We start from the raw sequence: 14,440 nt of genomic DNA, 5'->3' as shown, positions 1-14,440 counted from the left end.
AAAAAAAAAAAAAAAGAATTAAAGACTCACTAAGAACATATTACTTGAGGGGAAAAAAAAGAACGAATGGGTAAAAACAGAGATAGCCATTATAAACTTTGACTAAGTAGTTGACCAGTATTTAGCACATTCATAACCTGGCTTTGATTTCCGTAGTGTCTTATCATTCTACCACTTTATGTTTTAACCATACCCAGACTTAATATATTTGTGTATATGTCTGAGAGACAACTATAATGCCAGTCTTTTCATTTCTACCTTGAACACTGCAGGAATATAAAGCCATCGTGGTGCCACCATGTTGGGTAGGCAAAGATGATTTCCTCCTATTTTCCAACAGAATAATTGTTTAGTCAGAAAAGCTTCTTAGCTTCATTTAAAAATAATATCTGGTCATATATAACCTGTTCCAGTTTCTTTCATCTATGATTGCTACCATATAATTGAGCCATTCAATGACAGAGAGTGATGGGATTAGTAATTCTGGATTTAAAATCTAGATTAAGTGAACTCAGCTAACTGTGCAGTTCAAATTCCATTTTATTTCAGCACCCTCACTCTTCGTTTTATTTTATTTTCTACTTCTGGGCATTAAACTCAGGTCTTTTGTACATGCTAAGCAAGCATTTTACTTCCTGAGCTAAACCCGTAGCCCCCTCCCAATTCTTAAGTAGAATTCTATTTTAATTTGCTATTGAGTATGACCAAATTGAAGACAGCTATATATCGATATCATTTTTTTTATCAGCTTGGATTCTTGGGATCCAACTATGTCAGTTATTTAAATCTCTATGCTATTATTTTGTTCTTTCAGAATTGAAACTTTAAGATACTTGGGTCTCCTATTTTCTCAAACAGCCCCTATTTTTTTTTTTTTTTTTTTTTTTTTTTTTTTTTGACACAGGGTCAGATTGACCTTTACACAGCTGAGGATGACTCTGAACTCGATTTTTTTATGCTGGGATTACATGTCGCCTATCCATGTTTAAGTTTTTCATAGTATTATTCATTTATAAAATTATTAAATCTATACTTTTTATCATTTTTTATCATTATTTCTAAATTACTACAATCAACATTACTGAGGCCAATGTTTTATGTTTGTCTATTTATTTTTTATGTCTCCCTTTTCTCTTATGATGATTACTATAACTATAGGAAATGTACCCTCTCCAAATGCGCCTCTAAAGCGGGTGTTAGCCTATACAGGCTGTTTTAGTAGAATGCAAACCATCAAGGAAATTCATGAATATCTATCTCAAAGGCTTCGCATTAAAGAGGAAGATATGCGACTGTGGCTATACAATAGTGAGGTAAGTTCAGAGTCATGAAAAGTCTTGATGTTAGATTATGCTGGGGATAGTCCATTGGTAGAACATTTGTCTACTATACACTAGGTTCTGGGTTCGTTTTATTTATATCAGTGGTAGAACATTTGTCTACTATACACTAGGTACTGGGATTTATTATTTATTTATTTTGGTTTTGTCAAGTCAGGGTTTCTCTGTATAGCCCTGGCTGTCCTGGAATTCACTCTGTAGACCAGGCTGGCCTCCAACTCAGAAATCTGCCTGCCTCTGCCTCCTAAGAGCTGCAATTAAAGGCATGTCCCACATCCGCTCAGTCAGGTTCTGGGTTCTAGAAAGAGTTAAATCATATTTCATAAATATGAGAGTTTGTATGTGGTAGTTAGGCTAAATGCCATGTCTGAGGTATCAGTGAAAACTTGAGACTTTTAAGTTGTGTATATATACACATAAACATTTGTCTCCTGAGATCATAATGACAGATGATCAACATGAGCTGTACCGTCTTGTTGCTGTTACATTATAAAGTAAGAGCAAATTGATTTTACATTGTGTTTTACCTGCATGTATAGCTGCTGCATGCCTGGCACCTATGGAAGCCAGAAGAGATGGTCAGATTCTCTAGAGTTATAGAGGGTTATAAACTATCATGGGTGCAAGGAATGGAGCACTGGTAATCTGCAAAGAAGAACAAGTGCTCTTAACCACTGAGCCATCTCTTTAGCCTGATCTTTTTCTGTTTTTAATCTAAATAGATTTCTTAATAGACTTATTTTGAAGTTGCTTATACACATTAAAAATAAAAAGTACATAGTGAAAATTCTTCATTTCTATCTCTGACCTTTGTCTTCCTTAGAGGCAATGCTGTCAAATGCCTTTATGTTTTTCCCAGTATTTCATTATTGCTTGTACTCTGAAGCTAGTCCAAAAGTACAGTTTTCCCCAGTTCACTGTTCCCTAGAACATTCTTTCTTATGCCCTTCTTTTTTTCTTTTTTTTAAACATTATTTATTTATTTATTTAATATATATATGTGTTAGTACACTGACACTGTCTTTAGATACACCAGTAGAGGGCATAGGATCCCATTACAGATGGTTGTGAGTCACCATGTGGTTGCCAGGAATTGAACTCAGGACCTCTGGAAGAACAGTGATCTTAACCACTGACCCATCTCTCCAGCCCTCTTATGTCCTTCTTTAGTCACTTTTGAGAAGCATAATCTTACAGTAATTAAGGGAAGAGTTTGTGTGATCAAGAAAGGAAAATGTGGCCAGGTGGTGGTGGCGCCCGCCTTTAATCCCAGCACTTGGGAGGCAGAGGCAGGTGGATTTCTGAGTTCAAGGCCAGTCTGGTCTACAGAGTGAGTTCCAGGACAGCCAAGAGAAACCCTGTCTCGAAAAAAACAAAAAAAAACAAAAAAACAAAAAAAAAAAAACAAAAAAAAAAAAAAAAAAAAAAAAAAAAAAAAAAAAAAAAAAAAAAAACAAAAAAAAAAAATTGGTAGAACACATTTTCATTCCTTCACTTTGGCACTTAAACTTTAGATTTGAACAACTAAATATCTGTGACATGTATTATGTAAGTGCAAAGGAATAGTAATTCTCATTCATTTTTATTATTGGATTTGTTTGAAAGTAACAAAACATTCCCCCTCTACAGAACTACCTGACTCTTCTGGATGATGAGGATCATAGATTGGAATATTTGAAAATCCAGGATGAGCAGCACCTGGTAATTGAAGGTACAAAATGGAAATGTGCATCTGTATTAGATTGGGGAAGCAGTTGTGGGGGAGGGTTTGGCTTTGTTATGGGATTTTTAGTGGGTTTGGTTTGGTATTTATTTTTCTGTTTTTGAGACAGAATAGCCCAGGCTGACCTTGAACTACACAGAATACCTGAGGAAAACCTTTGATTTCTGATCCTCTTGCCTCTGCCTCCCAAATGATTGGATCAAGTTTTAGTTTAGGGTAAGACTTTAAAGAATTACTCACTAGAAATCCTATCTTAAAAATTTTCTCAAGATAGTTAAATTATATTTTTTATTTTAAAGCAGACCCATTGAACTTCTACTATCTCTTACTTGCTAGGTTTTTTTTTTTTTTTAAAGAAAAATGGTCTGTGTATTTGTAGCCTTAGGCTGACTAAGGAAGAAAAATATAGATGGCAACAGGTAAATTCTCTTGCAAGTTATGAAGTTTTATAAAATTTTGAGGCTACCACTTTGAGTTTGAGTGAATATACCAATATTTTCTTCCCAATACTGGAGATTGAACCTAGGATCTCACGTATGTGAGATAACTATGTTATGCTCTCAGCTCCTCTCTTAGACTTCCATTATCCATCAGCACTGGTCTCTGACCAACAGTGCAATTTCTGCATTCAGCTATAATTTAGACATTCGTGTTGTTAAAACTGTGGTATTTTTTTTCCCATAACACCTCATGAGATGTTATGAGTTAACCCCACCCCACAGACCTCTGAACTCCCTGGGGCTTCCAGTCTCTTTAGGGTTAGGTGCAGTTTCTCTGACTGAACCCAGACCCAGTAGTACTCCGCTGTATTTATGTGTTGGGGACCTCATTTTAAAAATTCTTTAGACCTTTCTGCAAATACAACTATTTTCTTTCAGTCACTGTTGTATGTTGGACATATCTTAGAAAAGCTAGGTGCATCTGATCAAATTAACGGATTACCTCAATCAGTGATTTTAAGTTTAGCGAAAAGGTTTTTTTTATTCCTGATGTTTTAAGTTTGGGAAATTTTACTAAGCTTAATTTACTTTTGTGGGTGGTTAAATATAATTTTACTTTAAATTTGTAATTAAATTAGTACCTTATAACTTTAAGGTACCTAAAAAAAAAAAGAGTAGAAATGAACAAACTATAATAGCATTTATGTATGAAGATGCCATGATAAAATCCACTACTTTGTATACTAACCTGAAAAAAAAAATGAAAAAAAAGTAATGATGTAGCTCTGTTAGTAGAGTGTTTGCCTAGCATGCATGAATTTTATTACTATACCACATATAGCCAGCCATAGTGGTATGTACCTGCAATCCCAGCACTTAGGAAGTGGAGCCTGGTTAATTTTGACTACACATAGCAAGTTTGAGCCCAGCTTGGGCTACATGAAACACTCAGAATATAAAAAGAATTGCAGTTGTTTCAGAGCTAGTTACTAAAACATACTTGATTTTTTTTTAAAGATTTATTTATTTATTATATGTAGGTACACTGTAGCAGTCTTCAGACACACCAGAAGAGGGCGTCAGGTCTCATTACAGGTGGCTGTGAGCCACCATGTGGTTGCTGGGATTTGAACTCATGACCTTCCAAAGAGCAATCAATGCTCTTCCCCACTGAGCCATCTCACCAGCACCTATACTTGATTTTTCTTTTTAAATTTCTGGTTTAACAATAACTTTTGTAACATAGAACTTGGATGAATATGAATTGTTTGAATAATAACTTAATACATTCCAATCTGTCTTTCCAGTTCGCAACAAAGATATGAGTTGGCCTGAAGAAATGTCCTTTATAGCAAACAGTAGCAAAATAGATAGACATAAAGGTAAGTCAGCATATTATTTTTCCAGTCTTATTTGTTGTAGTTGGAGATATTCTCACTATGTCATCTAGGCTATGCTTCAACACTTGTTCTTCCCCCTGCCTGTGAAAAGCTAAGATTACAGGTGTTTGCCACCATTCCTGGCTTAGAGACAATCCTAAACTTACTCTTTTTTTTTCTTGTTGAATAAACTGTTACAGGGAGTGGTGCCACACCTTTAATCCCAGCACTTGGGAGGCAGAGGCAGGTGAATTTCTGAGTTCGAGGCCAGCCTGGTCTACAGAGTGAGTTCCAGGACAGCCAGGGCTATACAGAGAAACCCTGTCTCAAAAAAACAAAACAAAAAAAAAGGGTTCAATATTAGTAAATCCTTGGGTCTGGAGTTATAGACAGTTGTGAACCTCCACATGGGTGCTGAGAAAGCAGGTCCTCTGGAAGAACAGCAAGTTCTCTTAACTAATACTGGACCACCCCTCAAAGAATAAGTTAGTTAGTTAGACCACCCCTGAATGTTAGATTAGTTTGGATTTTTTGAGATAGTGTTTCTCTGTGTATCCCTTGCTGTCCTGAAACTCACTGTGTAGGTCAGACTGGCCTTGAACTCAGAGATTAGCCAGGCTCCATCTCCCAAGTGCTGGGATTAAGATGTGTACAATCACTGCCTGCCCCAGAATAAATGATTTTTCCAGTGCAATCTTCCTAGTACTAGGATCACGGGTGTGTACCAGCATGCCCAGCATAAAAAACATCCTTGGAGAACTTAATTCTAGGGTGATTTTTTGTTTGTTTGTTTGTTTGTTTTTCAAGACAGGGTTTCTCTGTGTAGCCCTGGCTGTTCTGGAACTTATTCTAGAACTCAGAAATCCGCCTGCCTCTGCCTCTGCCTCCCAAGTGCCTGGCTCTCCCTCCCCCTATCCCCACCCCCTTGGTTTTTCAAGACAGGGTTTCTCTGTATAGCCCTGGCTGTCCTAGAACTCACTCTGTAGACCAGGCTGGCTTAGCTTATTAAATAGGACCTCATATTGAACTCATAATCCTCTTGTTTCTGAATCCCAAGTATTGGAATTATGTATGTGTGCTACCATGACTAGCATGAGATACCAGCAGCCACAACAAGAAAAAATATTTCTAGGTCACAAATGAGCAAGGATCATTATACTTGGCAAAGACAGTCCATGAAAAATGAACATAAAAGAGCCTGATTCAATATTTCTTAAGATTAGTACCATTTATCTGACTAAAAGAATTTTTTAAATCACCATGTTGAAAAGAGTGGTAGCACATGCCTATAATGCCACTACATGGAAGGTTAATGCAGGAGGATTCCTAGCTTGAGGCCAGCTTCTGCTATTAAGTAAGTCTGTCAAAAAAGAGAAAGAAAAACCAGAATAACTAAATTGAATACAAATAACCATTCCACAGCATGTTACTGTTGCTAGGCTTTTGTCTCATGTTATTTGTTGCAGTTCCCACAGAAAAGGGTGCCACAGGCCTGAGTAACCTGGGAAACACATGCTTCATGAACTCAAGCATCCAGTGTGTGAGTAACACACAGCCACTGACACAGTACTTTATCTCAGGGAGACATCTTTATGAACTCAACAGGTAATCTTTGACCCACCAGCAGTTTACCCTCTATAGCTTTGATCTGAAATCTAGTATTGCTTAAATTTCCTCTTCCTTTAATTTAAAGAGGAAATGTTATGCCATTGCCTTATCAAATTTGAAATAAGGGCCCACATGATTGTGAATTATGGATAAATCTTTGGCAACAAATTTTTCCTCTCAAACTTATAGGACAAATCCCATTGGAATGAAAGGCCATATGGCTAAATGCTATGGTGATTTGGTGCAGGAACTTTGGAGTGGAACTCAAAAGAATGTTGCCCCCTTAAAGCTTCGGGTAAGCAGACTAAAGTACTATGAAAATGTGTAATTTAGATCTTAATAGATCTTTTATTACTTTTATTACATTTTCTGTTAGCTTTTTTAGTATTTTTTTTTAATCTTTCACTCAGTGTAGCCTAGATACCCAGTGTTTGTATGTGTTCAAGTGAATGGAAAATACTGTTGTGTATGGAGTTAATAGGAAGAAAAGACCAAAGACTCCCTCTTTGAGATATTGATCATTTTATAAGCTTACCAACTGCTTCACTTATATGAAGAGCAAACCCTTTTGATATTCTTTGGCTACTAGCATTGCTAAGTTGTTTGTAAATCTTCAAAGTTAAATACTATGCTCTAAGGTATCTAACAGTAAAAACTAAGATAAAACAAGACAAGACTAGATAAACAGAAGAAAAATATAGACTAGGAAATCTTCCCATGTGAGGAATTGCCATTTTACTATTTATATAAATATAAATTCATAAATATAAATTAAATATCTGTGTGAGTGAAGAGCTGTTTGCTTCAATAGTGTCTTAGGGTTTTATTGCTGTGATATAAATTAAATATCTATGTGAATAAAGAGCTGCTTGCTTTATTGGTGTCTTATGGTTTTATTGCTGTGTTGAGACACCAAGACTAGAATAACTCTTTTTTTTTTTTTTTTTTTTTTTTTTTTTTGATTTTTTGAGACAGGGTTTCTCTGTATAGCCCTGGCTGTCCTGGAGCTCACTTTGTAGACCAGGCTGGCCTCGAACTCAGAAATCTGCCTGCCTCTGCCTCCCAAGTGCTGGGATTAAAGGCGTGCGCCACCACCGCCCGGCTGGAGTAACTCTTATGAAGAAAAAATTCAGTTGGGGCTGGTTTACAGTTTAGAGGTTTAGTCCATTATCATGGTGGGAAGTATAGTAGCATGCAGACAGACATAGTGCTGGAAAAGGAGCTGAGAGCTCTATATCTGTATCCATAGGCAGCAGGAAGAGAGAGCAACATTGGGCCTGGCTTGAGATTCTGAAACCTTAGAGCCCACCCCCAGTGACACATTTTCTCCAACAAGGCCACACCCCCAAATAGTGCCACTCCCTATGGGTTTTATGAGGACCATTTTCATTCAGACTACCACAGATGGTATCATTGGCCAAAATGCCTCTTATTTTTCTGGTCACTTGAGATTAAAGTTAGAAAGAATAACTCTTAACTAGAACTTGTTTGCTGAAATAGAGGAAGACTAAATATTGTACCTTTTTTTTTTCTGATGCTTATCTATGATCGAATTGTGGAACATGCTCATTCCAAATTTTATAGGATAGGAAATATTGACAGTTACTTTTCATTTTTATAGTGGACCATAGCAAAATATGCTCCCAGGTTTAATGGATTCCAGCAGCAAGACTCCCAAGAACTTCTAGCTTTCCTCTTGGATGGTCTTCATGAAGATCTCAACCGAGTCCATGAGAAACCATATGTGGAACTAAAAGACAGTGATGGCCGACCTGACTGGGAAGTAGCTGCAGAGGTTTGTTAGTTTTGAGTGTCTTTTGTTGTTTTTAAAAAGTCTTGTGGCTGGGCAGTGGTGGTGCATGCCTTTTAATCCCAGCAGTTGGGAGGCAGAGGCAGGCAGATTTCTGAGTTTGAGGCCAGCCTGGTCTACAGAGTGAGTTCCAGGACAGCCAGGGCTACACAGAGAAACCCTGTCTCAAAAAGCCAAAAAAAAAAAAAAAACGTCCTGCAGCAACTCCTTTTCTTTTTCTTTTTCTTTTTTTATGCCGTTTAGTGTGTAAGCTGGGCGGTGTATATGTACACAGGCAATGTAGAGGCTAGAGGTTCATGTTGGATTTCTGACCTATGTCCCACATTATTTTGGAGATGGTGTCTTTCAGTGAACTTCACTGTTTTAGCAGACTGGCTAACCAGCAGGCTCCAAGGAGCCTCCTGTCTGAACTTCCTAGCACTGATATAATAGACACGCACCAAGACCCTAGGTTAACATGGAATTTGTCTTTTGTTGGCCAACTATTCCTGAGTGTGTGCCCACCCAGGAGTGTGGTTAACATACCCATTGTCAATCCATTTAAGATAACTAATTTTGACACTTCTAGTAGCTATCAACTGCAAATAGCTTCTTGATTAGGGGTTAGATTTTATGCCCCTTCCCCTTCTCTGTGCTCAGACTGGTGTGAACTGGGGCAGATCTTGTATATACAGTATAAATTTCAGTGACTTTGTATGTACATCTAGCCCTGTTGTGTCTGGAAAACACTTTGTTTGTTTGTTTGCTTTGTTTTTTTTAGTTCATCTTTCACCTCTTAGATCTTGTAATCTTTCTGCCCCATCTTCCTCATAGATCCCTGAGACTTCAGGAGAGGGATGTAATAAAGACATCCTATTTAGTAATGAGCTCTCCAGAGTCTCTTACTCTATGTACGTTGTCTAATTATGAATCTCTGTCTTAATTCTTATGTGCAAGAAGAGACTTCTCTGACAAGAGCTCAGTAAGACACTGATCTATGAGTATAACAGTATGTTGGTGGGAATCATTTTGCTATGTTCACTTAATAGAAAATTACAGGTTTTCCTGTACGGCCTATGGCCTATCTAGTCTCAGATTTTTTTTTTTTAAGATTTATTTACTTATTTTATGTGTATGAGTACATTGTAGCTGTACAGATTGCCGGGAGCCATCATGTGGCTGCTGGGAATTGAACTCAGGATGGACCCTGCTGGCTCTGGCCCGCTCACTCTGGCATAATACACTGTAGCTCTCTTCAGAAGCACCAGAAGAGGGCGTCAGATCTCATTACAGGTGGTTGTGAGCCATGTGTTTGCTGGGATCCGAACTCAGGACCTTCAGAAGGGCAGTCAGTGCTCTTACCCACTGAGCCATCTTACCAGCCCCTAGTCTCAGATTTTTAGCTCCATTAACAGTATCAAGTATGGGTTCCATCTTATGGAACAGGTCTTCTATCCAATCAAGAGGTAGTTGTTTGCTCCCAATATGTTTGTGTCACTATTACATAAGTTGGTATATCTTGCAGGTGGGTCACTATTACAGCTCACAAGGTTCATAGCTGAGTAGGATAATTGTTTACTTTTCCTGTAGCTTTTATAGTACCTTCCAACACTGTAAACATAAGTCAATAAAGGTGAAGCTTATAGTTAAGAAACAGCTCAATTTCTCCATAATCACTGACATAAGAATGTGGTATCTCCAGCATAGGGTCTTACCATCAGGTAGTAGAAGGTAACCAATAATAGTGACAACAACATGTAATATTTGGGGGAATCTAAGCAATAACCTTTGGCCGACAGTTCAAAAAGCTATAACACATTCCTGGAATTTATTTGGTTTTATTTGGTAATATATGATGTGTAATTGGAGCTCTCTAGGAAGCCCTGGCTGTCCTGGAACTTTCTGTGTAGACCAGGCTGGCCTCAAACTCACAGAGTTCTGCTTGTTCTGCCTCAAGAGTGCTAAGATTAAAGATGTACACCAGGCATGCTCCACTTGGTTTTGAGTTTCTTATAAAAGCAATAAATGCAATGTTTTGACCACAAATATATGTGATACAATTTAAATTTGAACAAGAGTGTTCTATGGTTAGAGTTTACATCCAATATACTCACCCAGTATTTTTAGATTGTATTGAAAGGCTTATCTTTTGAATTTTGAAAGTAAAATTTTATAATTCTTTTCCTTGATAGGCCTGGGACAACCATCTAAGGAGAAATAGATCAATTGTCGTGGACTTGTTCCATGGTCAGCTAAGATCCCAAGTCAAATGCAAGACATGTGGCCATATAAGTGTCCGATTCGACCCTTTTAATTTTTTGTCTTTGCCACTACCAATGGACAGTTACATGCATTTAGAAATAACAGGTAGGTCACAGAGTTCTGAAAAACTGATTCATTTTCTTTATTTGGTAGCCTGAATTCATAGTTTTGTGTTTGCATTGAGTTTTCATAAGTATGAGAAGTCAGCATGTTAATGACCCATATTAAGGCACCATTTCAGGTTTCAAAGCTTTGGAGGCTGTTGCTTTGATCAGTAATGAATTTCTTAAATTCCAGATATGGAAGAAACTTCAAAAAGCTTGTAAAGCCAATCAGACTTCTTTATCAGATAAACATAAAAAAATCTTGTATTATTCAGTATTATTCCTAAGTTTTATTTTAGTATCTACATAAAAAAATTGTAAGCTTGAATGTTTGCTATTTGCAAGTCAGATATATCCATTTTGTAAGACTTTCATTGTAACCTGCATTTTACTAATAAAGGGTCTTTTTCTTTACTAGTAATTAAATTAGATGGTACTACTCCCATTCGATATGGACTAAGACTAAATATGGATGAAAAGTACACGGGTTTGAAAAAGCAGCTGAGTGATCTCTGTGGACTTAAATCAGAACAAATCCTTTTTGCAGAAGTGCATAGTTCTAACATAAAGGTAATATCAATTGCTCTTTCTAGGAAATCTAATTTTATTCTTCAAAGATAGGTTTCTCCATGATTTCAGTTATTATGTTAATATCTTAGTCAATATTCTGTTGCTAGGCTCCCATAGTCCACATTAACATCAGCACCACTGTCTTTCATGTTCCTACTAGAGTGGCCTGAGTTAATTCTCTAGGACCCATATGGTAGACAGAACTGACTCCTAAAAGCTGTTCTCTGACTGACATACATAGGCTCACACACACCTAAACCAAACCAAAAAAAATGTATGCATGCCTGCCACCCCACTCTCCCTTTCCCTTCTTCCTTCCCTCCTCCCCTCCCTCCCTCTCTTTCTCTCTTTCTTTCCCTTTTGCCCTTTTTCCATTCCCTTTTTTCTCTTTTCCACTTTCCCTTTCCCCCTTTCCCCTTTCCCTCACCTCCCCTTTCCTTTCCTTTCCTTTTTTTTTTTTTTTTGGTTTTTCGAGACAGGGTTTCAGGGTTTCTCTGTGTAGCCCTGGCTGTCCTGGAAATCACTCTGTAGACCAGGCTGGCCTCGAACTCAGAAACCCGCTTGTCTCTGCCTCCCAAGGATTAAAGGCGTGCACCACCACCTCGCTCCTTTTCTTTTTTTTTTAACTCACTGTGTGCCTCTGGCTGTCCTGGAGCTCAGTATATAAAACAGGCTGGCCTTGAACTCTTAAGAAGGCCACTGTGCTTCTGCTGAGATAAAGGCATTCAGCATCACATCCAGATTGTATACCATTTTCTGATCAAGAAATTTGAAAAGATTGTCTACCAAAACAGAGAAATAATAAATTAAATGATGGTGGCATTTTGAGAGAAGGGAATTATCTAAGACTGCTTGCTTATATGAAGGGTAGCTGTTACAGTATAGCGTTAAGATTCCCCCATCAATTCTCACTACGATTTTTCTTTGCTTATTTTCTGTATTTTAAAATTTTTCATTCTGTTTTAATTTTATTTTAAATAATGTATATGTATTTGTGTCTGTGTGTGGGTATGTGCATTTAAGTGGAGATGCCTTCAGCGGCACCCCAGGATCTAGAGTTATGTGATACGGTTTCTGGGAGTTAAACGCAGGTCCTTTGAAAAAATATGTGCTCTTAACCACAGAGCCATCTCTCTGGCCCTTTTTCTTTTTGATGTATGGGTGTTTTGCCTATGTGTATATCTTTGTATCATGTACATATATGTCTGGTGCCTGCAGAGGCCAGAAGATACGGAATTAGAGCTATAAACAGTTGTGAGCTGCCATGTAAGTGCTGAGAACCGTCATACTTGGATCCTCTGGAGGAGCAGCCAGTATTCTGAGCCATCTCTCTAGCTCCTTTTATATTTATGAATATGTATTTATGAACATAAATCAGCCCTTTACACTAGAAGCCTTTGTTTTAGCCTCTTACACAATCACAGATCAAAGATAATTCAGAAAATAAAATACTGCTTTGAAACACTTTTCTTTCCTTGTCATTATTCCTTAAATAATAGTCTTTACAACTATTTACATCACATTTTTTCTGTTAAGTATTAGGTAATGGTGATTTAAATGAAGTGGATAAACTATATGCAATACTATTCTGTTTTATAATGGATTTGCATCTACAGATAATGGGAGGTCAGCAAAGGACATTGAATCTCCTAGAAGTGCAGTTCTTGTGGTTGTGAACTGTACTGTGAGTGCTGAGAACCAGTTTTGGAACTCAGCAAGAACAATTGTTCTTAACTGCTGAGCTATCTCTCCAGTTTCCATTGACTATGTTTTACTTTTCAAAATGCTAATAGATTAGAAGATAAGTAAATTCACCTTCCTCCTACCTCAGCCTTCCAAGAAGTTACGATTACAGACTCCTGTCCTCTGAACAGAGCCGTACCACATTGACATTTTTGTTATTATTGGTTTTTATTTTTTTTTATTTTTTTATTTTTTTTTCAAAACAAGGTTTCTCTGTGTAGCTCTCTGGCTGTCCTGGAACTCACTCTGTAGACCAGGCTGGCCTCGAACTCAGAAATCCACCTGCCTCTGCCTCCCAAGGGCTGGGATTAAAGGCGTGCGCCACCACCGCCCGGCCTTGGTTTTTATTTTTAAGACAGAGTTTTACTCTCTGTAGCCTCTCTAGCTTGTGTCTCACTATGTAGACCAACCTGGTCGTGAACTCAAAGAGATTCCCCTTCTCTGCTGCAGTTAAAGGTGTGTGCCATCACACCCAGGATGCAGTGACTTTTTAAAAAAAGAAATATTAAATTTAAAGAGATCTGTCAGAGTTTGCAGTTTAGATAGTTGAGACAAAAGGTAAAACTTCCAGTCACCCACAGCATACTTCCTTCCTGTGAACAGGGACACGTGTTTTCTTTGGCAGCGAGGTGAATTGAAACTATTTTATCCACCATTCATCTTCAGTTAGCCAAAGAAGATTGTTTGTTTTTATTGATGTGGTGGTTCATACCTTTAATCCCAGCAGAAGTAAAAGTAGGCAGATCTCTGTGAGCTGGAGATCATCTTGGTACACATCGTCTTCCAGAGCTACATAATGAGAACTTGTCTAAAAAAAATTTCTGTACATCACAAAGATAATTTTTCTATCTTATCTAAAACCTTTTCTTTCTTTCTTATTTGCTTGTTTTTGTTTTGTTTTATTGTTTTTCTTTCTTTCTGTAGAACTTCCCTCAGGACAACCAAAAAGTTCGACTCTCAGTGAGTGGATTTTTGTGTGCATTTGAAATTCCTATTCCTGCATCTCCAGTTTCAGCTTGCAGTCCAATTCAAACAGGTAAGATAGAACTAGAGTTCCTTCTCATGAGTGCAGTGTTGAACATTGGTCTAGGACCAGCAAAATAGTTCAGCTAATAAAGAGACTTGCAGCCAAGTATAATGACCTGAGTTTAGCCTCAGGACTCCTAATGACCTGAGTCCTGCAAATTGTTCTCTGACTTCCACATGCATACTGTGGTATGTGCTTATACACACACATGTGCATATATACATAAATATAGCAAACATTGGTCTAAGAGTTATAATCTTCTTTTTCCTTTTTCCTTTTTTTTTTCTTTTCGAGACAGGGTTTCTCTGTGTAGACCTGGCTGTCCTGGAACTCATTCTGTAGACTAGGGCTGGCATCGAACTAGGGCCTGCCTCTGCCTATAATATTTTTTAATATATGTTATGCTCAAAAGAATTTTTGAGCTCAGAAGAAACCTTTGACTGGAGTTTTTCTAA

General features: G+C 37.6%; 1 protein-coding gene across 3 annotated transcripts in view; it reads left to right on the top strand.

The window, feature by feature from the left end:
* The window catches only part of Usp32 (ubiquitin specific peptidase 32), a 173,631-nt gene that overhangs the window by 128,288 nt on the left and 30,903 nt on the right, over positions 1-14,440 (top strand). For all 3 annotated transcript variants that reach the window (XM_031354297.1, XM_031354296.1, XM_031354295.1), the window contains exons 17-25: positions 1,159-1,313; positions 2,970-3,051; positions 4,811-4,885; positions 6,349-6,487; positions 6,680-6,785; positions 8,112-8,285; positions 10,472-10,646; positions 11,064-11,215; positions 13,883-13,994. In XM_031354297.1, coding sequence (XP_031210157.1) covers positions 1,159-1,313; positions 2,970-3,051; positions 4,811-4,885; positions 6,349-6,487; positions 6,680-6,785; positions 8,112-8,285; positions 10,472-10,646; positions 11,064-11,215; positions 13,883-13,994 — 1,170 coding nt within the window. The remainder of the gene's footprint in view (positions 1-1,158; positions 1,314-2,969; positions 3,052-4,810; positions 4,886-6,348; positions 6,488-6,679; positions 6,786-8,111; positions 8,286-10,471; positions 10,647-11,063; positions 11,216-13,882; positions 13,995-14,440) is intronic.

This window comes from Mastomys coucha, unplaced genomic scaffold (genome assembly GCF_008632895.1).
Source record: "Mastomys coucha isolate ucsf_1 unplaced genomic scaffold, UCSF_Mcou_1 pScaffold5, whole genome shotgun sequence".
Classification (NCBI taxonomy): Eukaryota; Metazoa; Chordata; class Mammalia; order Rodentia; family Muridae; genus Mastomys; species Mastomys coucha.
The sequence above is the reverse complement of the archived record's forward strand: the minus strand, read 5'-3'. Positions and strand labels throughout refer to the sequence as shown.